This window comes from Podarcis erhardii (genome assembly GCF_964252035.2).
Source record: "Podarcis erhardii genome assembly, chromosome: 11".
Classification (NCBI taxonomy): Eukaryota; Metazoa; Chordata; class Lepidosauria; order Squamata; family Lacertidae; genus Podarcis; species Podarcis erhardii.
In genome coordinates this window covers 52,292,159-52,317,355 of record NC_138501.1, presented here as the reverse complement: position 1 = coordinate 52,317,355, position 25,197 = coordinate 52,292,159, and the positions used below count along the sequence as shown (strand labels likewise).

The 25,197-nt window shown below is 46.4% G+C and overlaps 1 protein-coding gene across 5 annotated transcripts in view; it reads right to left on the bottom strand.

The window, feature by feature from the left end:
* Nucleotides 1–25,197, bottom strand: part of CELF4 (CUGBP Elav-like family member 4) — an 84,850-nt gene that overhangs the window by 11,645 nt on the left and 48,008 nt on the right. For all 5 annotated transcript variants that reach the window (XR_014161419.1, XM_081881633.1, XM_081881632.1 and 2 more), the window contains exon 9: nucleotides 16,987–17,154. Coding sequence is in view for 4 of the 5 variants with exons in the window: in XM_081881633.1 (XP_081737759.1) it covers nucleotides 17,027–17,154 (128 nt within the window). In the remaining variant the exon portion in view is untranslated. The remainder of the gene's footprint in view (nucleotides 1–16,986; nucleotides 17,155–25,197) is intronic.

Genomic DNA, 25,197 nt, shown 5'->3' with positions numbered 1-25,197 from the left:
GACAGGATCCCATTCCCTGTTGAATTTCTGGCACCTATTACAGCACACATCTTAAGTAAGTTTTCTTATTCTATGGTTAGTTTTTCCTACCATAGGGGACGTGGGTGGCGCTGTGGTCTAAGTCACAGAGCCTAGGGCTTGTTGATCAGAAGTTCGGCGGTTCGAATCCCCGCGACGGGGTGATCTCCCGTTGCTCAGTCCCTGCTCCTGCCAACCTAGCAGTTCGAAAGCACGTCAAAGTGCAAGTAGATAAATAGGTACCGCTCCAGCGGGAAGGTAAAACAGCATTTCCGTGCGCTGCTCTGGTTCGCCACAGGCGGCTTAGTCATGCTGTCCACATGACCCGGAAGCTGTACGCCGGCTCCCTCGGCCAGTAAAACGAGATGAGCGCTGCAACCCCAGAGTTGTCCGTGACTAGACCTAACTGTCAGGGGTCCCTTTACCTTTACCTAACCTTACCATACACCTCTAGGCTTTCAAGCCTCAATATAAAAATGGTGGAAATTAAATAAAGAAATAATGCTATACTTTTCAAATTCACCCACTTAGCTAACCATCATCATGTGTTGGTGTGATCAAGTGATGTATGCCTGGAAGTGTGAACTGGACACTTTGCAACCCCAAATGCACATTTCATAAGCACAAGTCATAAATCTAATCTTTAAAAATAATCTTGCACATGTCGCTCCTCATATATGAATACTTTCAGATTTAGCACATGTCTAGTGGCGACAGGCAAATCAATTCTGCCTCCCTCTTGGAAACTAATCCCCAGCATTAGCACTAAAATAAATTCCCACCACCAGCATCTGGAAAAGGTTGCACTTCCTTGCAGGATGCCCATAGATTCATCCTTGAAGATGGGACAGAAGCTACAGCTATTGCAGTTGGTGGAATGCTAAACGATGTGGCATATTGAAATCATAGGACACCAATCTAACAAGGCCTGCATTTGCAGCCTATGGATGACTTAGCCCAATACAAGATATTAACATACCCTCCAATATTTCTCTGATGAAAATAGGGACGTCCTATTTAATAATGATGATGATGATGATGTTACTATTTATACCATCCCCCCATCATGCTGCCTTGCCACTCTGGGTGGCTTCTAACATATATTAAAACATAATAAATCATTAAACATTAAAAACTTCCCTATACAGGGCTGCCTTCAGAAAGCTCAGGGGTCAGAGAACTCCATACCCTCCAACCTTCTCTGATGAAAATAGGGATGTCTAGGGACGTGGGTGGCGCTGTGGGTTAAACCACAGAGCCTAGGACTTGCTGATCAGAAGGTCGCGGTTCGATTCCCTGCGACGGGGTGAGCTCCTGTTACTCGGTCCCTGTTCTGTCAACCTAGCAGTTCGAAAGCATGTCAAAGTGCAAGTAGATAAATAGGTACAGCTCCGACGGGAAGGTAAACGGCGTTTCTGTGCGCTGCTCTGGTTCACCAGAAGCGGCTTACTCATGCTGGCCACATGACCCGGAAGCTGTACGCCGGCTACTCAGCCAATAAAGCAAGATGAGCGCAGCAACCCCAGAGTCGTCCGCAACTGGACCTAATGGTCAGGGGTCCCTTTACCTTTACCTAAGGAAAAGCAGGACATTCTGGGATCAAATCAGAAACTGGGACAGCTTCTGTAAATCTGGGTCATCCCTGGAAAATAGGGACACATGGGGAGTCTGTATTAATGCTAACTTCTCAACGACGTAGGCCTTGAATGAGCACCCTTCCAGCGATGGGGCCTTACCTGTGAAGTTCAAGGAACCTTGCCTGGTGTCTACTCTTTTCTCATATCAAGGTCTTTCTGCATTTCGACGCTTTCTTAGCATCACTTTTAACTGTTATATACCCAGTGCTATTTTTCTAAAATAAAGAGGAGCAGAAGTTCACCATGTTCTCTTAGAATGGTAATGGCGCCTGCTTGAGAGGTACAGTGGTACCTCGGGTTACAGACGCTTCAGGTTACATACGCTTCAGGTTACAGACTCCGCTAACCCAGAAATAGTGCTTCAGGTTAAGAACTTTGCTTCAGGATGAGAACAGAAATTGCGTAGCGGTGGCATGGCAGCAGCGGGAGGCCCCATTAGCTAAAGTGGTGTCTCAGGTTAAGAACAGTTTCAGGTTAAGAACAGACCTCCAGAACGAATTAAGTTCTTAACCCGAGCTACCACTGTACTGGAGTTGAGCTCCTATGAGCTCAGGCTGAAACAAAGCCCTGCGTATACCCCCTTTTAAGTTTTCATTGATCCATACCGTTCTATTCTTGTTATTTAGATTTTTTAAAAAACCTTACGTAAGCCATTGTCATGGGGTACAAATTTGAATCATAACCAAGCAAGCAAACACCTGCATGTGGCTAAATAGGTTCTGTGCCCAAATAGAGTCTGCAGGAATGCAGATGGTATCCTTGCATCCAAGACAGAAACTCTGGAAACTGATTAAAGAGGGTAGGAAGGGACAGGGGAGGGGGAATCACTTCACAGCCAGGCTGCCCTCAACAAGAAAAGGTGGCTGACACCATGCGCCGCTCTAATCAGCGCTGAAAGCTTATGAGGCCAAGGTCTGCCTCTTTCTCCATTACTCTTTCCTCTGTCTTTTCAGCTTTTTTCGCCTGTCTGCTTGGGACTTGAAGGGCTGCTCTTGTCAGCCCATACATATTAAAAACACCCCCCAGCATAAAAAAATCCCTAAAAACCACCCCCTCAAGTAATATACCCAATGAGGGAGATGGAATGGGATGAAAGGTGAACAAAGGCTCTACAAAACCAAAACCAAAGCAAAACAAAAAAACCAAGTGGGAGATTCAGCCACATCAAGGACCAGCTCATTAATCATAATCCAACAGACCAAGACTAAGGCTAACTTGAGGTTTTGAAAATACATATTGGGAGAGGAAGCTGGGAAACGGCCAAAGGCGTCACATGGCGTGGTTGCTCTGACGGGGAGATCAGAGGAGAATGCGAGCCATGTGCTCTGCAAGGCTCCCAATGGCTGCAGCTCAAGGAGGACTGCTCCCAGGGCATTTAAACAACCCTCACTTGGACCCTTCACCTGGTTTTTCTTATCAGTTATGAAGAGCCGAGGTTGGGGCAATCTTAGCTTTGGATGGAGGGGAGGTTGTACAGTGGTACCTCGGGTTACAGACGCTTCAGGTTACAGACTCCGCTAACCCAGAAATAGTACCTCGGGTTAAGAACTTTGCTTCAGGATGAGAACAGAAATCGTGCTCCGGCGGTGTTGCGGCAGCAGGAGGCCCCATTAGCGAAAGTGGTGCTTCAGGTTAAGAACAGTTTCAGCTTAAGAACAGACCTCTGGAACGAATTAAGTACTTAACCCGAGGTACCACTGTAGTTCCTTCCTGTCCCTCCAATGCTAGGGTATCCTGTGTGGTCTAGTGGTTAAGAGCGGTAGGCTCGTAATCTGGGGAACCGGGTTCGCTTCCCCACTCCTCCACATGCAGCTGCTGGGTGACCTTGGGCCAGTCACATTTCTCTGAAGTCTCTCAGCCTCACTCACCTAGGCACTAGGATTCCTAGGCACTCAGTGTGGCTGCCAGATAGTAAGACACAGAAAATAATGAGGGAGAAATGGCCAGGTGTGTGGAGTCCTTTGGGTGACCGTTCCTCAAAACCTCGTTGACAGTAGCCAGTACCACTCCATATCCTAAAACGTATGAAAGAAGAACTTTCTAGGTGAAGGGGGAAACGTTGGCTGTGGCAGGGTGGAGAGTTAGGGACAGGGGCTGCTCCAACACATAGGAGTCTTCAGGGAGATGTTTGCCCAGGTCTCTGGGTCTCCGGAAAGACGCCGTTTGCTTGGGTGTAGTGGTTAAGAGCAGTAGACTTGTAATCTGGTGAACCGGGTTCGCTTCCACACTCCTCCACATGCAGCTGCTGGGTGACCCTGGGCCAGTCACACTTCTCTGAAGTCTCTCAGCCTCACTCACCTCACAGACTGTTTGTTGTGGGGGAGGAAGGAAAAGGAGAATGTGAGCTGCTTTGAGACTGCTTAGGGTAGTGATAAAGCCGGATATCAAATCCAAACGCCTCTTAAAGGGATACAGGGGGAGTGGCCTATGTCCCCTTGGGGCCCAGGGCCAATCGTACTCCACCGAGCTCCACAAGACTCCTCTTATTTGATGTAAGTCTTAGGAACTCCCACTGCCAAATTGACTCATGGCGGTACTTCTGGCATGCAGGCCAGAAGTAAACAATTGCCCCATGCCTAAGCCAAACCTCTTGTGTCTTGTATTCAATAATGGCATAGTCTGTTTCAAACCAAAGCCATTCTATGTTGTCCTTTTTCCTATTTGGTGGGCTGGGGGGGGGGGGCATAGGCGGCACAATGGCTTGGCCTGCAAGAAATGTCATGGGGCCTGAATCAAAAAGGATGGTGGTGGTGGTGGGGTCAATATCCCAGCAGAAGAAGTGGGAGACTATGGCATTTCATGGGACAAGGGATGGAGGATATCAACAGTGTCTTTCCTTGCTATTTTCTTCCTTCACATTTCTAGGAGGGCAATGTTGTCTGCTCCTCTGGTATAAATGACAGCTGTCTTAAAAGGGCTCTACTTTGCTAATGATGCTCCCATACTAATGGCTCTATTTTATTTATTTATTTTAAAAAGGTACATCACCCCCAACATCCTCAAACGGCTCACCATATAAGATCACAGTGGGCGGGCTCACATATTGCATGCAATGAGCTGTGTGCCTGCATACACAACCGTTGAGCTGTACATTCATACAGTTGTTCACACATCATGATCAGCGAGAGTACAGTGTGTACCTATGTACAGATTCACTGAGCCGCCTAAATCAAAAAAGTGTACACTCTTATGCTCATTTGTAACGTGTGAGCAAGCTTAATAAAACAACAAGTGCCATTAGAAACTGCACAATTAGAATCAATACATAATCCAGCTCCTTAAATGCAGGACGGATAAGCTGCAGATAATATACCCATATAAAACCATTCGCAGCTCACCCTCTCGTGTCAAGCATGGGGTCGCTACAATATACTGCTACAAACTCCCCAATCTTAAGCTTTGCCAAAGGCCAGTTGGAAAATGAAAGCCAGATCAAGAGAGGAGGCAAACACAATTCTCATGGTGGCTGGGGGGGGGGGGGGCATCCCTGAAAAAGCCCTCTCTCATGCGCCTGCTACTATGGTTGTAGCAGGTGGCACTGGGGTCTAAACCACTGAGCGTCTTAGGTTTGCCTATTGTAAGGTTGGCAGTTTGAATCCCTGCAATGGCGTGATCTCCCGTTGCTCTGATCCAGCTTCTGCCAACTTTGCAGTTCGAAAGCACACCAGCACAAGTAGACAAACAGGTACCACTGTGGCGTGAAGGTAAATGGCATTTCTGTCCGCTCTGGCACTCATCATGGTGTCCCGTTGTGTGAAGAATTGCAACACAATGTGCTGCGTGAAGAATTGCAAGAGGAATGTCTTCAGAGTGTTAAAACCAGGTCTGGTTTTAACCTTTAAAGCCCTAAACAGCCTAGGACCTTCATAACTATTGGACCTCCTCTCCTGGTATGTCCCACGGAGGACCTTACAGTCTTCAAATAAAAACATCTTGGAGATCTCGGGCCAGAGGGAGGTTAGGCTGGCCTCAACCAGAGCCAGGGCTTTTTCGGCTGTGGCTCCGATCTGGTGGAACGCTGTCACAAGAGACCAGGGCCCTGTGGGACTTGACATCTTTCTGCAGGGCCTGCAAGACAGAGCTGTTCCACCAGGCCTTTGGCCAAGGCACAGTCTGACCCCCTCCTTCGGTAATCCTCACAGAAGTCTAGCCCAATGGTTGCCATTAATTTGATTTTGAATTGATTTTAGAATGAATTGGTTTTAGAAATTGATTGTGATTTTAGGTAAACTGTGTTACTTTTATTGTTAAAACAAAACAAATGGACTTTTATTGTTGTTAGCCGTTCTGAGCCTGGCTTCGGCTGGGGAGGGTGGGATATAAATAATAATAATAATAATAATTATAATAATAATTATTATTATTATTGGCAGCCCTACTTAGATAGCATGGCAGTCATCTAGTCCAGAAGCAACTAGGGACTGAGTAACAGCGGCAAAAGCTACTGCCTCCGAGACAGGACAGCATCTGATTTGGCAATGCTTCTTTGAGGAGCCTCGCTCATTTGTTCCTTCCCAGAGAAGCATTTTCCCATCCATCCTGACCTGGGAATTTTTCGTCCTGGTACAGGACAGATCAGGAAAAACTGCTAACATCCTCGCTTCCCCCACCCACCCCCAACGCCTGGTCCACCCCTGCACTGACAGATTTTGAGAAACGAGGGCTTTGTCTGCTGTATGGACCTTTTTGATGGATTCCACCTCAGCCAAACGAAATTAAGATTTCAGCAAACAAGCCCCACTTCTGCGGTGGCGGCAGAACAAATGACGGCTGATAATTGCCAGCTCCTTTTGCTTATTCTTTGCTCTGCTCACTCCATCAGTCTCTCCAGATTATATTTTCAGCTGAGTTTAATGAACGTCATTTATTAAACTAACACCAGGGTTCTGCTCTGGCCTCAGACAGATGTGTTCGCTAATATGAATCATTCCTTTAAATTGGATTATTCTGATTGAGAACAGATCCCCGCCACTCCATGGAACGCAAACAAACGGGGCTCACTCTGCTCCGGTCGTGACAGTAATCAGGTTGTGCTCATTAAAAGCCCATCCTGGTGCCATTCACATCTGGGGCTGGAAGGGGAGCGACAATACCATTTTCCTGTTGATACCCCAGGTACAAAATAGAATCAGCGCAGCAAATTCGGTTTTATCCCCTTTCTGAGGCAGAGGGCAAAACAGCAAAGCTCACCCAGCTTGGGAACCCTTCTTGGCTTTCAGATGCATGGCCAATGGACATAGTCAATTGCTTTCATGTCCTGCTTTGTCACCACAAATGGTTACTATTCCAGTATTTAACAAGGTGGCAAATGTGTGCCCTGGGTTCCAGTGGGTTGACTCCAAGGGAAAGAGACAGTGCTGAGGAGCAGGATAAGTTCCACATGCAGACCTACTGATTCACTCATCTGCACCTTGTGACATTTTATGCAAAAGTTTGACTTGTTCGCCCATCTGGGATTGAGGGGGAAATAACTAAATGGTCTTATGCCATGACTTCATCACTGTCTGTCTCCCTGCTCCGAAGGAGCATTTCCACCCTCAAACTTCACCCCACCTCTTTCCCATGCAATGCTTCAGTCATTGACCCCCCCCCCGCCCCCACAAGGGAGAGAAAAAAATTCTCAATTTTTGCAAGGGCAAAGTTAATTGTCACTATTGATCACCCAACATTCCCTACTTTTTTAAAAAATGATGAAATTCTCTGCCTTAAAAATCATGTCTTACCATGCTTAAAACTGCAAGCCTAAATACACTCATTAGGGAAAAAGTCATAAAGTTTTTCGGGGTTTTTTTTGGTAACATTCACAAACTGGTGCTGAAATGGGGAAAATGGAAAAATAGAAACCCACATGGAGAGATTCAGCCATCCCTAGGAAAGGGTATAGGAGAGAGCTTTTATTGACATATCTCAGCGGAGTGCCTTTATGCATTGACTGAGGCTTAGGTCTGTTGTTCATTTAATCAGCTGTTCGGAGGACATTGTATGTCTTGTCATCAGGGATGTCATTGTAAGTGCTCTCCTGTGACAGCTGATCAAGCAGCTTATGCGTAGGACCCCCAAAGGCAAAAAAACAGCATTAAAAAGGTTGCAGGGCCTTTACACTGGTGGTACCAGTGTTACACAAGTGTCTCCCTGCTGAAATACAAGAGTCCCCCATGGGTGCTATTCAATACTAGCCCTAATCAGAGTAGATCTATTGAAGCTAATCTAATATAATACAGTCATAGCGTGGGTTAAAACTGCTTCAGGTTGAGCATTTTTGGGTTATGCCCCACGGCGACCCAGAAGTAATGGAATGCGTTACTTTCGGGTTTCGTCACTTGCGCATGCGCAGACGCTCAAAATGACATCATGCACATGCACAGAAGTGACAAATCATGACCCGCGCATGCACAGACGCGGGTTGCGTTCTGCTCTGGACGCGAACGGGGCTCTGGAATGGAGTGGTACCAGAGGTACCACTTGGGTATATAGCTTGGGCCCAGACTATCTGAAAGATTGCATCTCCCTTTACAAACCTGCCCAGGTGCTAAGATCCTCAGGTGAGCACCTTCTCTCACTCTCATCATCTTCAGAGGCATGGTTGGTGATGACATGAGAGAGAGAGAGAGAGAGAGAGAGAGAGAGTGTGAGAGTGCTTCTCCCAAATTTTGGAAAGAGCGTTTAGACGGGCTCTCTTTGTTATCTTTCTGCTAGCAGGCTTGATACTTTCCTATTTAGACAGACCTTTGAAAATTAGGTGCTATCAGGGCAATCAGTATTTTAATGCTGGTTCTAAATGTGTTTTATTGTATTTTTATAGTTTCAAACTAGTTGGTTCTAATTACTTTGTATTTTAAAACGAAGGTTTTTGAATGTTGTGAACTGCCTTGAATGAATCCCAACTTGGGAGAAAAATATATTCAGTCAATGAATCAATGAATGAATCAATCAATCAATCAATCAATATACATGGCTCACTTAGGTTTATTGATTTCAGTTGGTGTACTCTGAGTAGGACATAGTTACACACAACCTCATCAGCACTGGCACTCTGCCCGTTCTTGAAGACACACCTATTTAGCGTTCCCCTGATCTCCTGACTTCAATTGTTCTAATTGCCATTTTACCTCCTTTGATTGCTATAATTGTTTAAATGGGTTTGTTTTATTGAGCATGTTGACTGGGGATCCTTAATGTTTTGACCATAGAATCATAGAGATAGAAGGGATCCAATGGTCATCTAGTCTAACCCCTTGCAATGCAGGAATCTCAGCTAAAAGAATCCATGGCAGATGGTCATCGAACCTCTGCTTATAAACCTCCAAGGAAAAAGAGTCCACCACCTTCCGAGGGAGCCCGTTTTATTGCCAAACAGCTCTTACTGTCAGAAAGTTTTTCCAATTGTTGAATTGGAATCTCCTTTCTTGAAGCCATGGGTTCGAGTCCTACCCTCCAGAGCAGGAGAAAACAAGCACATCCCCTCTTCCATGTGACAATCCTTAAGATATTTGAAGATGGCTAACATATCCCCTCTGATGAAATTGTTTTCTTGAGTATTTTTAATGATTTGCACACACACATATATATTATAACATGAAGGGACGCGGGTGGCGCTGTGGGTTAAACCACAGAGCCTTGGGCCTGCTGATCAGAAGGTCAGCAGTTCAATTCCCCATGACAGGGTGAGCTCCCGTTGCTCGGTCCCTGCTCCTGCCAACCTAGCAGTTTGAAAGCATGTCAAAGTACAAGTAGATAAATAGGTACTGCTCTGGCGGGAAGGTAAACGGCATTTCCGTGCACTGTTCTGGTTTGCCAGAAAGCGGCTTAGTCCTGCTGGCCACATGACCTGGAAGCTGTACGCCAGCTCCCTCGGCCAATAAACGAGATGAGCACTGCAACCCCAGAGTTGTCCGCGACTGGACCTAATGGTCAGGGGTCCCTTTACCTTTATAACATAAAACTGGTGTATATTTGCGAACCACTTAGAGGGCGCCTTCACAGTGAATTAAGCGGTGCATAAGTACCTGAACAAATAACCATCAATGCTGCATAATGTGACTTGAGTGCTGAAGTCCTTCTTAGCCGCGGCGCAACTGGCAGAGAATCTGCTCATTTCCCCTGCACTGAAACCCTCACACATGTCCTTAACAACCACAACAGCAGCACAAGCGCTGACATTTTACTTGGACAGGCTGTAAGCAGGAGTGACGGAAGATTGGGCTGAGAGGGAGGCTGCTTAACCCTTTCCTCACCACTCCTTTCCCCCGCTCAGAACAACCCTCTCCATGACGATTCCCCCTGCTTTGGTTTGCCAGTAGCTTTTCAGCCATGGGTGTAAAAGCAGTTTGGGAAGTGGGATTTTGATCTGTTGGAGGGAAAGAGTTAAGCAGCCTCTTCCAGTGATGGTTTAGAATGGCAGAACAACACCTACGAAGTACCGTATTTTTCGCTCCATAAGACACACTTTTTTCTTCCTAAAAAGTAAGGGGAAATGTCTCCACTTCTGGAGCTGAATTGCCCAGGGGCGAAAAACAAATCATGCTTATAGGGGCAAAAAACAGATCATGCTTTTTTTTTTTGAAAGAGGGAAGTGGATGTTGAAACAAAGCTGCTGATCGTTTGCCGATCAGGGAGAGAGATAAGGGACACTAGAGATAAAGGAGGCTGCCTGGGACAGGGGAGGTAAAGACAGAAAACTTGCAAGGAGAGGAGACAGGAAGACTAAAGCAATGAGGAGAGAAATTAGAAGAAAAGGAGGGGCAAAAACTGCTCCAGCTAAGGAAAAGACACTAAGGTGAAAAAGAGGGAAGGGAATGTTGAAAGGAAGCAGCTGATCGGTGGGATCGGGAGAGAGATAAGGGACGCTAGCAGAGGCTGCCTGGGAGGGGGAGGTAAAAGCCCATGGATCCTCAGGATTTTTACATTGGGTCTCCCCAAATTCACCATCAGATCACATAGCATGTCCATGGCTACAGCCTGCACCAAGAAAATCAAGCATCCAATGTCTCCCGGGGCCGCAATGGTGCAAAAATGTGGTTACAAAGCATGGATCCACATGGATCCTCAGGATTTTTGCCTTGGGTCACTCCAAATTCACCATCGGATCACATGTCTGTGGCCACAGCATGAACCACAAAAATCATACATCCACTGTTTCATTCAGAATATTTTTTTCTTGTTTTCCTCCTCTAAAAACTAGGTGCATCTTATGGTCAGGTGTGTCTTATGGAGCAAAAATACGGTAGCTTGAGGACATGGAATTCTGCAACACAGCCTGGTCAAATCCTGCCTTTTTGCTTCCTTATCAAAGAACTTATCACACAAATGCTGCCTTTAATAAGGGCACAAATGTCTGTCTTTACGCCACGGTAAAACAACACCACTGACTGGATTACCGCCCTCTTGGAACCACAAGAGGGGAACCTCGCCTGCTGTTTTTTCGCAAAACGATAGCTGTAATTTCCTGTAATATTATTTGGGTGAGGGTGTGTCCTTAATAAAAGTTCCGCGCGCAATCAGGGTTCAATTGCATCGCCTCCCACAGCTCCAGATCTCCCAAAGCAAAGAAGCTGAGCCTGTCTCCCCAACCTACCCCTTGCTCATTAAGGTGCCAGCACTGCAACATAGCCAAATAGCTGCCCTGCATTAAAAAGAAAAAGAAAAAAAAAGAGAGAGGGAGCAAAAAGCCACCCTCATGAACAAGCAGCAAATATTGCTGAATGGAATTTTGCCTCAGCATGGTAATTGCTGATTGTATTTCGAAGCGAACGCGGTAATTAATTATTGCAGTTTTCCATCAATGCGGGCTATTGTATGCCAATCTTAGTATAACCATGATAATTAGCAAACGGGATTTCACATCCATTAGAAATTGAAATTTGCAGTTCATGGGAGAGAACTCTGCGTTGTGCTATTGCTGAAGTGACTGGCAGTTTAAAAGGATGCTATCAGGTTAGAAAATACAGGGAAAGAAACCCATGATGCACTAAAAGAAGGACAAAAATGACTTTAAAATAGTAATAAAATTAAAAAAAGCAGCATTTTACGGTCCCCACCCCTTTTGCTCCAGACCCTTCAGACTTTTAGCTTGGGTTTCCCGTTTTCCAGCAGGGTGCAGTAAAGTCAAGTCATAGGCAGGAGTTAAATGCAGGACCTGGTTAGTAGATACTTCGGGAATAATCTGGGTGAGCTCATTTCTCCTGTGGTTCCTCTTAGCGAAGCGCAGCTCAAGAAGGTTCATCAGTCATCCTGCTGCAGCCAAATGCCTTTTTCGGCCAGCTTGACCGCTTAGCAGCCTTGCAGGCAGAAGAAAGCAGACCTGGGACCAGACCTGGGAGCTGGTGAAAGCTCATTTTGAGCCCAGTTGTGACAAAAGGTGAAGGACCTGTTGGATTTGGGGGAGGGACCTGAACTGGTTTGGGGTGATCATGGTTGTCTATTTATGATATATTATTATTCATTGAATTTATATACCGCCCTATACCTGGCGGTCTCATATATATATATATATATATATTGAATTTAGGTAAAGGTAAAGGGACCTCTGACCATTAGGTCCAGTCGCGGACGACTCTGGGGTTGCGGCGCTCATCTCGCTTTACTAGCCGAGGGAGCAGCATTTGTCCACAGACAGTTTATCCGGGTCATGTGGCCAGCATGAATAAGCCGCTTCTGGCAAACCAGAGCAGTGCACGGAAACACTGTTTACCTTCCTGCCGGAGCAGTACCTATTTATCTACTTGCACTTTGATGTGCTTTCGAACTGCTAGGTTGGTAGGAGCAGGGACCAAGCAACGGGAGCTCACCCCGTCGCGGGGATTCGAACCGCTGACCTTCTGATCGGCAAGTCCTAGGCTCTGTGGTTTAACCCACAGCACCATCCATGTCCCATACTGAATTTATATCCCACCTTTTTCTCCAAAGAGCTTGAGTGGGCATACGTGGCTCTCCCCTTCCCATTTAACTCCCGCGACAAGCCTGTGAGATAGGCTCGGCTGAGAGGCAGTGACTGGCCCAAGCTCACCCAGTGAGTAAGGATTCGAACCCTAGTCTCCCAGGTAGTCCAGCTCTGTACTGTGTATGGAAACACTTTCTTTTATCTGCCCTGAATCTCCCAACATTCAGCTACGCCGAATGCACACAAGTTCTAGCATATTATGAGAGAGGGAGAGAGATTTTCTCTTGTTCACTGTCAGGCAGAGAATTTTTGCAAACTTCTACTTGGCTTCTCTCTTAACTAAAAAGTCCCAGATGCCGCAAACTTCCATTGTAGGGAAGTTGCTATATCGCCACCCTTTTCTGAACCTTTTCCAACCCTGCCATATCCCTTCTGAGGCCAGGTAACCGATTCCAAGGAATCGCCCTGGATATCCCAAGAAGAAGAAGAGTTTGGATTTGATATCCTGCTTTATCACTACCCGAAGGAGTCTCAAAGCAGCTAACATTCTCCTTTCCCTTCCTCCCCCACAACAAACACCCTGTGAGGTGAGTGAGGCTGAGAGACTTCAGAGAAGTGTGACTAGCCCAAGGTCACCCAGCAGCTGCATGTGGAAGAGTGTGGAAGCGAACCCGGTTCACCAGATTACAAGTCTACTGCTCTTAACCACTACACCCAAGCAAACGGCGTCTTTCCGGAGACCCAGAGACCTGGGCAAACATCTCCCTGAAGACTCCTATGTGTTGGAGCAGCCCCTGTCCCTAACTCTCCACCCTGCCACAGCCTACCTTTCCCCCTTCACCTAGAAGGGAGTTTCCCATATTCTTCTTTCATACGTTTTAGGACATGGAGTGGTATTGGTTACTGTCAACGGGGTTTTGAGGAACGGTCACCCAAAGGACTCCACACGCCTGGCCATTTCTCCCTCATTATTTTCTGTGTCTTACTATCTGGCAGCCACACCGAGTTCCTAGGAATCCTTGCCTTCTCATCTTGACGGGAGGATTTGAAATAGAATATATTGATTTTGGCAGATTTGCCTCAAATGATCCTCTCTTCGTCCTCCCGCTGGCCTGCCGCACACTTACACCTCCCTCCTCCCAGCTCTGCTTCTGTAATTAGAGAGGAAGGGGAGAGAAGAAGGCGGCCATTTTGGGAGGCGGCGTCTCTCCCCCCTTCCCCGCGAAGGATCCTTGGGGGCTTTGTTTGTTGAAGCTTGTGACCTTATCTACCACATCTCAGTGATCTTTTTAATGCCTGAAAACAACTTTGAGAGCATTAGTGGCGAAAACAAGACTTAAAACCACTGTAGGCTAAAACAATTTGTGTTCTAAAAGAGGGATTTGATCAAAGGGATGAAAAAGCACTCAGAATTAATTGAGTGGAGCTTTCTCCCTCCATCTCTCTCAGCTCCTTTTCTCGCTCTCCCTCTTCTTTCGTAGTCTAGCAATGTCTTGGGAGCTTCGGCCCACGTGGGGAGCTTCCTCCAAATGAAAGGGGTCTTCCTTGTTTGTTTAACAGTGAAGGTTGGAGACGCACGTCCTTTAGAAGGCAGCGGACACCCAGCGCCTCCTTGCAGAAGTGAATGGAGAAGCCTCCTCACAAGGGGAGCTCCAGATAAACATGGAGGTGTCTCTATGGATCTCTACCCAATGGCCTAGTCGCCAATTCCGGACAGGCTCTTTTGGAGCACTTCACAGGGATCTCCTGAGCCACTTTTAGTTGAGGTTAGGCTGGCCTCAATGAGAGCCAGGGCTTTTTCAGCCGTGGCCCTGATCTGGTGGAACGCTCTGTCACAAGAGACTAGGGCCCTGCGGAACTTGACATCTTTCTGCAGGGCCTGCAAGACAGAACTGTTCCACCAGGCCTTTGGCCAAGGCACAGCCTGACTCCCTCCTTCGGTAATCCACATAGAACTCTAGCCCAATGGTTGCCATTAATTTGATTCTGAATTGATTTTAGAATGAATTGATTTTAGAATGCATTTCAATTGATTGATTGTGATTTTATGTAAACTGTGTTACTTTTATTGTTGTTAGCCGCTCTGAGCTCGGCTTTGGCTGGGGAAAAATAATTTATTATTATTATTATTATTATTATTATTATTATTATTATTATTAGAACAGCCTGCTGTATCAGGACAATGGCCCATCTAATCCAGCACCCTGTTCTTATGTTGGCTGAACAGATCATAGTATCATAGAATTGTGGAGTCGGGACTTCGGACGCCGTCTAGTCCAACCCCCAGCAATGCAGGAATCTAAACAAAATCATCCATGACAGGTGGCCGTCCAACCTCTGCTTAAAAACCACCACGGAAGAAGAAAGAAGAGTCCACCACCTTTCCTGGGAGTCTGTCACCTGATGTATATTTTGCTCTAGGATGCCTAGCTTGGTCAGAATCGAGTACTCACTTCAAGAGTTAACACTAAATACAATACTTCTCGTAAATAGCTGCTAGAGGGCTGTGGAAAATTGTGTCTCATGCTTTTTACACTCATCTACCCATATGCTATCTGAAACGAATGGAGCCCATTGGTTGCCAGATGTCATCCCCCCCAACTCTCCTGCCCCACTAATAATGGCGTATGCCAGTGGTTTTCAACCAATGTGCCATGGCACCCTGGGGTGCCTTCAAGGATGGTCAAGGATGCCGTGGGCAACACTGGTGTCTGTCCCTCTTTCCTTCCCTGCCTCCTCTGATGCCCTCTCATGCCTCTGCCTCCCAAAGGCTCTTGGAGGGGGTGAGAGTTCAGGGGTGTTCAGAGGACTCTCAAGGAGAGGACCCTGAGGGAACACTCCACAAGGGAAGGTGTTCAAAAAAGGGTGAGAGGCTGCCAGCTCTGCAAGCAAGTTTGCCACTAGAAGGAATGATGGTCTCTTTAACCATGCCTCATACTGCCACCCAACTTGGATTCATAGAATCATAGAATCATAGAGTTGGAAGAGACCACAAGGGCCATCGAGTCCAACCCCCTGCCAAGCAGGAAAACCATCAGAGCACTCCTGACATATGGTTGTCAAGCATCTGCTTAAAGACCTCCAAAGAAGGAGACTCCACCACACTCCTTGGCAGCAAATTCCACTGTCGAACAGCTCTTACTGTCAGGAAGTTCTTCCTAATGTTTAGGTGGAATCTTCTTTCTTGTAGTTTGGAACCATTGCTCCGTGTCCGCTTCTCTGGAGCAGCAGAAAACAACCTTTCTCCCTCCTCTATGTGACATCCTTTTATATATTTGAACATGGCTATCATATCACCCCTTAACCTCCTCTTCTCCAGGCTAAACATGCCCAGCTCCCTTAGCCGATTCTACAGCCGCCCGCCTTCTGCTACTTTTTGCACCACCCTCACGAATGCATTTGGGGTCCACTCTTCTTTCTCCAGCCTTTACCGGCCTCGGGTAACCATAACCATCCTCTCCTCCCAGGGAAAGGATTTTGCAAGACTGGTAGAACAAGCGCACATTTCTAAGCACAGAGGACACCTCCCTCCCCGGCAGCAGGTATAGAGTTGAAATAGAAGCCTAAGTGGCACACAAAACCTTCAAGACCAGCAACTTGCAATTGTCCCGCCTGCTCATGGTTCACCATGAAAATGGTCCTTTTCACCCATTTGGCATTTGAACTCAGAGTCCGCCATCTAATGCCCCTTTGCAAGCTTTGTTGAGGTCTGCACAGGAATAGTCCTAAGCCGAAAGCTCCTTTGTCCTGATCAGAAGGCATCACATTATAAAGACTGGCCGCCCCCCAACCGTACAAGGAATGGAAATGTTTTGACATGCTCAGAACACAGAACTAGCGATATGCGTAAACTGGACAGCCCTTTCAGTTTGGAAACCACAACATCAACTTGTGTCTTTAACACGTTCACCAACTACGAGATTCACAGGTCACTGACAACATCCATCCCACTGCAATGAGGTTTTCACGCAACTTCCTGTTCATTTCATGGGAGTTTTCGGGCGAGACTTTCAGAGTGGAATGTTCCTATGACCCTCCTTGTCAGCGAACAGCCATGGAAGTCATATTGGCGATGGGCATCTATGCACACGAAATATCTACCCCCTCTTAATACCTCTTCCAACTCTCATTTTTTAGATGTCTGAGCTGGTGCTGGAGAAGAACTGGGGAGTTGACCTCTGTGTCTTGCAAGCTTGACAAAAACGGGGTACAGGATTGGCGGGAAAGGAGGGTCCAGCATGATGCCAGATCACTTATCTTGTCTCTCCCTTTCCAGCACCAACAACAATGCTTAAAGACGTCCAGTCCCACTTCATGTTTATACTTTCTGGTCTAGTCCTAGAGGAGAAGGCAGACCCCCTCAGAGACTGAACGGTCAGGGTCCATGACACAAGAGACGCTATTGGACAACAGGTGACGTTCCCCTGGCCCCTTCCCTCCCTGTGCAGTTACCTGTGCTAGACCTTGCTTATCCAGAGTTTCCCACAATGCTTCAGTAGGGGCGGTTAGCATCCTTTGGCCTCTTCAGCTGCACCTTCAGCCTCTTCATGCCAATCTGGAAGCCGTTCATAGCCTGGATGGCAGCTTGGGCACTAGCAGGATTGTCAAAACTCACAAAGCCTGTCAAGACACAAGGCAAAGGCGCAGGGTTTAACCAGCTGGAGGGGGTCGCCGGGCCACCCCACACACAAGACCAACTTCGAGGATGAGGATGGAGTGTGGGCGAAGGGGGGCGGTGGATGGCAGAGCTGCCAGGTGGCACCAAAGGCAGGAGGGTATGGCTGCTCTGTTGTCATGGCGGGGAGAAGGAAGGGTGCGGATGGAATGAACAGAGCCTTGACCTCTGGCAAGTCTCGACTGACAGGGGAGGTGGGAAGCGAGGCCATGGGGAGAGCTGGCTCCAGGCGAAGGAACTGGCATGGATTGGTGTGGCTCATTTGATGACAACAAGAAACTGAGCCAGGTTCAAGGTCCTTGTGTCTATTTACAAAGCCCTGAACAACTTAGGTCCAGAGTCCCTCTCTGAGACCATAGCTGGTCATTCCCCAAGTTGGTGAGGCTCATTCGACAAGAAGAAGAAACTGAGCCTTTAGTGTCGTTCTCCTAGTCCAGTGGAACTCTCTGCCACTAGAGATTCAGCAGGCACCTTCCGTGCCAACCTTTAAATGCCTGCTGAAAACTTTTCTATTCTGCCGAACCTATGCAGACTTCCATAATGGTTAAGTGTTAACTTTTTTACACTGTTTTTCTTGTATGGTTCATTATCAGTGTCTGTCTGTCTGTTTGTTTGTTTGTTTAACAGAAAAAAGGTGCTGTTATTCACCATGAGGTAGTTACAGTAAGTGCGGCACTTTTAACATCTTGGGCGGAAAGGTGACGGTACTGTGTATCCTTGAGTACCCCCAGAAAAAAGCAAGGCTTATTATTAGTATTAGTATTAGTATTAGTATTAGTATTAGTATTAGTATTAGTATTAGTATTAGTATTAGTATTAGTATACCACCCTTCATCCATAGATCTCAGGGTAGTTCACAGCATAAAAATACAAAATATTTTATGCTTGTACTGCTGTAAACCACATTGATTTATATTTTTTATATGACAGAGGAGTATACAGATATTTTTTACAAATAAATAAACAAATGTCACTGTCCATCAGAACTCAAGAGTCAAGGGCAGGAACAGTCTCCGTTGCAGCAGGAACACACCCTGAGCTGCCCCAGATCTTGCAGGGGAGGCGAGAGAGGAAGGCTGATGGGATGAAAGGTTTGGGTCCCAGAAAACAAAGGGACTCAGCAGTGGGGTCTGAAACATGGTGGGGTGTGCGTCTGCCTCGAGGCTAACAAAGCCAGGTTCCATTTAAGGAAGTCAGAAAAGGTTGGTGGCTGTGCATGCAAATGTTCAGGACCTGCGTTTGGATTTGAAACTGTAGGAAGAATGCTCTAGCAAGTGGAATAGTCAGTGTGCATGCTTGCTGGCGAACGCATGAACAAGGCTGCTCATTTCTGAGCACAATTCAAAGTGTTGGTGCTGACCTTTAAAGCCCTAAGTGGCCTCAGCCCAGTATACCCAAAGGAGCGTCTCCATTGTTCAGCCCAGACACTGAGGTCCACCTGCAAGGGCCTTCTGGCGATTCCCTCCCTGTGAGAAGTGAGGTTACAGGGAACCAGGCAGACAGCCTTCTCAGTAGTGGCACCAGCCCTCCCATCAGATGTCAAGGAAATAAACAACTATCTGACATCTGAAGGCAGCCCTGTTTAGGGAAGTTTTTAATGTCTGGTGTTCTATTGTGCTTTTAATTCTGCTGGGAGCTGCCCAGAGTGGCTGGGGAAACCCAGCCAGATGGGCGGGGTATGAATAAAAATAATAATTATTATTATTATTATTATTATTATTATTATTATTAGTCTGGTCATAGAGTCAGAGAATTGTAGAGCTGGAAGGAACCGCAAGGATCTTCCAATCCAACCCCCTTGTGTCTGAAAAGCAGCCAGAGTTGTTCCTTCAAGGAGATGCTTCTGCCAGAGGCAAGTCCCATTTTCTGTGGGCCAGACATGCAATATTTTGTCACTGAAAGTGGAAAAATAAAACGATTCTGCTCCCCAATCCAAGATAACGTGCCCTTTATGGGACTTTGGTGCAGTTTAGAGGGTGGATATAATATTTCTCAGCAATGTGAGATGAGGGAAGATGGTGATCAGGGTCTCCCACTTTTTAAAATGGAGCTTCTAGTTTTATACAGGTGGTGTTTAGCACCTTCCTCCCACAGTGACTATACCCTGTATTAGTTTCTTGGGGTGTGTGTGGGGGGGTAGGGGCGGTGGCGGCTGGAGACCAGGAAGAAAGTTGTGAGCACCAGCAAACCTTATTTCTCAAAACCTTCCTGTTTTGCACTCCTTAGCCTCTGTCCCTCTTTTCATTTCCTTTCCCCACTTTCGTTGCTCAGAGGGTGTACATTAGGGAGTGGGCAGAAGTTTGGCCCTGTTCACATTTAAAGGAGAACCCTGCACTGTTTAATGTAGGGACAGAAACACAGCCATCCTTCAAAATCCACACTTCTTTGAATTTTGCAATGCATTATATTTTGGGTGGGAGGTGGGGGATTGTATTGCAAAAAGTGTGTACATTGGGCAAAATTGCATGCAAGAATGTATGTTAGCAGAACAATATGCTAAAATGCAATTATAAACATACAAAACTGGAATCTGGAGAACTGAATTAAAGATTGGAGAAACGAGAAACTCTGAGAAACCGAAACTGTCAGATTCTCCCATCCCTATGGTGCACCTTCACTGCCTAGTTTTGGAGTTCAGACCTCACCCTTTGGTTGATATAAAACACTCAGTGATGGAGAAGCCCTCTCCTCACAGCCTGGTTATAGGTTTCCAATGCATTACATGGGATCAGCCTTGAATTGGGGATGGCAGTAATAATATAACACCCTGAATAGAGTTCTTGGAAGGCCTTACTCTTCTTTAGATGACACAGAGAGAGAGAGAGAGAGAGAGAGAGAGAGAGAGAGAGAGAGAGAGAGAAGGAGAGGTTAAAAAGCTCTTAGCTCATTCCGTGCCTACGTTAATTAATAATCAGAGAAATATATGTACTAGTCTGAAGATGGTTGGTAGGAGGACAGGGTTTTGTGATAAATCTATTTTATGTTTTTTTTCTCCGGGATTATGTTAAAAGGCTGTGCTAAATAAATGATTTAGCAAGGCTGTAAAGGATCAAGAAATTTGCAAGGGTTGCAGCTCAGGGCATCTGATCTCCCTTGTTCCGCAAAGTTGCCAGCTCTAAAATATGGGAGTTCTTATTCGAAGGGAGTGTCCGGTTTAGTTGCTGCTGCTGCTGCTGCTACAAAGCCGCCCCCGGCAGGAATTTGCTAGGAGCAGCATTTTTGGTGCAGTAGCAAATGGAGGGGATTCGTGGCAAGGCTTTTGTGCCTGTAGTTCTGTGGCTTAAGTGTGTGTGTGTGTTTGTGTGTGTGTGTGTGAAGGATGCTTTAAAGGAGTTGTGGAAATTCTCAAATGGAACCCAAAGGCCATCTAGTCCCAATTATGACTATGCCTGAATAACAGGACCACACCTGCAGCATTGCTGCGTCTGTAGAGCTACCCACTGGAATCCAGTTTGTTCCCATGGCAATCGAGCCAGGGAAGCTGATATGATGCCCTCCAACTCTTAATGGACCTCAACCTTCCATCATTGCCCTTGCTGCCTGAGACTGATGGGCTTTGTAGTCCAGTGACATCCCGAAGGCTATCCCTGCAGCAGAGCACAAGCAAGTCATCCAGCTAGTGGACAGCCTTCTGAATTTGGCATAGTGGCAATTGGACCAGAAAGACCCATGCAGTTAGCCCTGCCTAAGCAGCCGCTTGGACGCAGGTGGTGCTGTGGGTTAAACCATAGAGCCTAGGGCTTGCCGATCAGAAGGTTGGTGGTTCAAATCCCCGTGACGGTGTGAACTCCCGTTGCTCAGTTCCTGTTCCTGCCAACCTAGCAGTTCAAAAGCACACCAGTGCAAGTAGATAAATAGGTACTGCTCTGGCAGGAAGGTAAACAGCGTTTCCATGCACTGCTCTGTTTCGCCAGAAGCGGCTTAGTCATGCTGGCCACATCACCCGGAAGCTGTACGTCGGCTCCCTCGGCCAATAAAACAAGATGAGCGCCGCAACCCCAGAGTTGTCTGTGACTGGACCTTATGGTCAGACGTCCCTTTACCCTTTACCTTTAAGCAGCCGATACATGTTGCACCGACTACCTAGCGGTGTGGGATTCTACCAAAGGGAAGCTGCTCTCAGGCCACTGAAGGGGCTCCAGATGTATTGCCAAAGAGCAAATGCCTGTAGGTGGCTCAAGTGATTAAGCCAAGCTGCATGCAACAAAGGCAAAGTGCTGCAGTAGTCGCTGGGGAATGCTCTCTCAAACGGGAGGAAGGCTAGCTATGGTTGAGGATCGGGAAAAAGGTACAAGAATATAAGAGCCTGCTGGACCAGGCCAATGACCCACCTAGTCCAGCATCCTATTCTGATATTGGCCAAACAGCTGCCATTATGGGAAAACTGCAGGCCAGATCTGAGCACAACAGCCAACTCTCTTCGAGTGGTTTCCAGCAGCTGGAATTCAGAATCATTGCTGCCTCCAACTGGGGATAGTCACAATGGCTAGTAGCCATCAATAGCCCATGCTACTCACCCTTCAAGTTCCTTTTACTGACTTACCTCTGTTCCATATCATGTGTCCCTCCATTTCCCAGGTCTTATTTTCCCCACCAAATAATTTTAAAATCTAAAATCTTAAAAAGGCAGAATAAATGAGAAAACATTAGCCAATGTGTGGAAATATATTGGGTCAAAGCAGTAGACCCATTGCAATCAACGGACAAGTTACTTTTGCCCAGTGATTTCAACGGGTCTACTTGGAGTATTGAATACATTGGACCTCAGCCACTATACATATTTTAGTTGAAGAATCTGGTTGATTTTGTTATCGCTGCAGAGATCTCAGGATTTAACCCTGTACACGGCTGGCCGGCTTGAATCGCACGCACCGTCAACTTTCATATTTCTTCCATGCTTCCTTCGTACTAATAAATGAGCTTCTCTATGGAAAAATTGTGATTCAAGCAGTGGAAATGCAAGGTTAGTTTTCATTGATTCGTCACATAATTTCTCCATGTAGGAGTTCATTTATAAGGAAGAGTAATTGCAGAATAATTGTCTAGGAAAAAAATCACCTCGTGGCAGGGTGGATAAAAATCGATGTTTTTTTTTAAACAAACAAACAAAATTGGAGCTTTTAAATTCAAATAGGATTTTTTTATATATAAAAAATCTAATTACAGTAAGCATCTCTTTTCATATAAAATTGTATGGGAAACGAAATCTGAATTTAACGCAAACAAGCAAGTTAACGCCTGGACTTACGTTGTCTTAAATCGACTGTTCTTCTGTGCAGGGAGGGGAGAGCTGGGAAGTTAAACTGTATGAACAACAGAATAAATAATGTATTTCAGCTATTATTGTGGGTTTCTTTCCTGGCCTAGGGACTAGCAGTCATCCTTGGACTACCATTCAGGGAATGCCATCATGTATCTCTCCAGCATCATCCAGAGACATTAAATGGATGGTTCTGCTCTCTCTCTCTTTAAATGCCCTCCATCTATCTGAGCTCTCCACTGTATTCACTTCTTGAATTATGAATATTTATAAACTCTACCAGCCAAGATAGCATGGAGATTTACTTTCTATCTCCTGCAGGGTGGGGCGGTGGAGAACCAAAACTATTTTGCCCACAGACTGCTATCCCTTGCCTTGAAGAAGTTCTGGACACTTACAAGTCCGTCAGCTCCTGTGTATATTTACTCAGAAATATCCCCTGCCTGCCCCCCCCCACTTGGTCCAGCGGGGCTTACTTTGGAGTAAGTGAGCAGAGGATTGCAGCTTTATTATAATAATATAATAAAAATTTATTATTTATACCCTGCCCATCTGGCTGAGTTTCCCCAGCCACTCTGGGCGGCTCCAAATCAAGTGTTAAAAACAGTACAGCGTTAAATATTAAAAACTTCCCTGAACAGGGCTGCCTTCAGATGTATTTTAAAGATAGGATAGCTGCTTATTTCCTTCACATCTGAAGGGAGGGTGTTCCACAGGGTGAGTGCCACCACCGAGAAGGCCCTCTGTCTGGTTCCCTGTAACCTCACTTCTTGCAATGAGGGAACCGCCAGAAGGCCCTCGGTGCTGGATCTCAGGCTGAACGATGGGGGTGAAGACGCTCCTTCAGGTATATAGGACCGAGGCTTCAAATGCACTCTCGTAAGGCATCCTTGCACGTGAGCAGCCAGGGAAGCAAAACAAACACCTCTCCTTCCTAAGCAGAGGTAATTCTGCAGGTGGGCTGCTATGACCAACTTTTTTGATCGTGCTCTTAGGATGTATAAGGCAGGGGTCAGCAAACTTTTTCAGCAGGGGGCCGGTCCACTGTCCCTCAGACCTTGTGGGGGTTCCCATTTCCTTTCTGTTTGTCACCCATCCAGCCTAGTTTTCCATTCATTCTCAGACACTTTTTCTCTGGCCTTCTACACTGCCTCCACCCCACATTATTTACCCAGCTGCACCTCCTCTTCCAACCTTCCACCTTTGAAAGTTATCCAAAGGGGGACAAAATAACAAAGATTGGACCGAGAATCAATTGAAATATGCAGTCGAGTTTTCTTCTGTGATGTGCCCTTTGCAATGCCACCCACATCCCTTTGAAAGGAAGAGAGAAAAGACAAAGAGGACCCTTGCAACTCATGTGCAGAGGGTTTTTGTTGTTGTTGTTGTTGCCTGGGAAAATGCTGGGCTGTTCCTTTAACTGCGGAACAGCAGAGCAGCTGCTCCTCTCGCGCAGACATGCTTGCTAGGTCTGAAAGTTTTGGTAAGTCGGTACATAACTGACAGTTAGATTTATCTCCCCAATAAGCAATCAACATTATAATAAAGGAAAAATGCTTTCCGTGCACCTTTGAGAGCGCATCAGAAATTAATCTAAACATCAAATTAATTATAGTTTGTAAAATGAATAGTGGCTCACAGCCCTAATACTTGTGCAGCTCTTCCAACGCACCCCCCCCCCCCGCCGGTCACCCTCCCTCCCCTGATTGCCTAGATGCTGTTGCGGAATGTGGGCGGAGGGCAAGAAGTTTTATGGGCCTCTATTTTTCATTCATACTTTCCCATCCAACTGGAGATTTTCCTCCTCCCACCGTTCGCAGCTGCCAAATGCCGCGTGAGGCCCTGGCGTGGAATAAACTTCACCAAAAGGTCAAGGAAAGGCCACTGGGTGGGATCGGTGGCTGGGACTTGGAGCCTGCCTAGATGGCAGGGATTTTTAATTAGTTAACGGAATTATAGAAGCATAGAACTGTAGAGTTGGAAGGGTCCCTGAGGGTCATCTAGTCTAACCCTCTGCAATGCAGGAATCTCAACTAACACAGCAGAGATGGCCATCTAACCTCTGCTTAAAAACCTTTAAGGAAGGAGAGTCCACAATCTCCTGAGGAAGACCATTCAAACAGCTCTTACTGAAATCAAGATATACTTTGTCCATACATTCCCTTGATCTACCAAATCTGTAACTCTAAAAAGAAATGGGATTTGTCTAGCATGACTTGTTTTGGAGGAACCCATGTTGGGTCTTAGTAATCACAGCACACAATCAATCAATCGATTGGTTTTAAAAAAGAACAAAACCAAATCCATATTTTTGTGGTCCACTTTCTCAGTGGCCAATAGTGGGCTGTTATCCCTTCTGAAAATTGCTTGCTTCATCTCACAAGAATCCATCAAGAGGGCTTCCTTGGGAGGTGGAGGAAGACTTAAGAAAATGGTTAATTATTCCCAGTAGAGATGGCCCCTTGTCCCTGTGTTCGCCAGCCAGGTATAAGTCTTAGAATCACAGAATGGTAGGTTTGGAAAGAACCCCAATGGGAGCCACAGCTGAAGATTCCCTGGCAGATGGCCACCCAAGCTCTGTTTAAAAACTTCCAGTGAAGGAGAGTCCACCACCTTCTGAGGCGGTTGAGCAGCTCTTAGTGTCAGAAGGTTCTTCCTAACATTTAGGCAGAAACTCATTTCTTGTCATTTGAATCCATTGGTTTGGGTCCTAGCCTCTGGAGCAGCA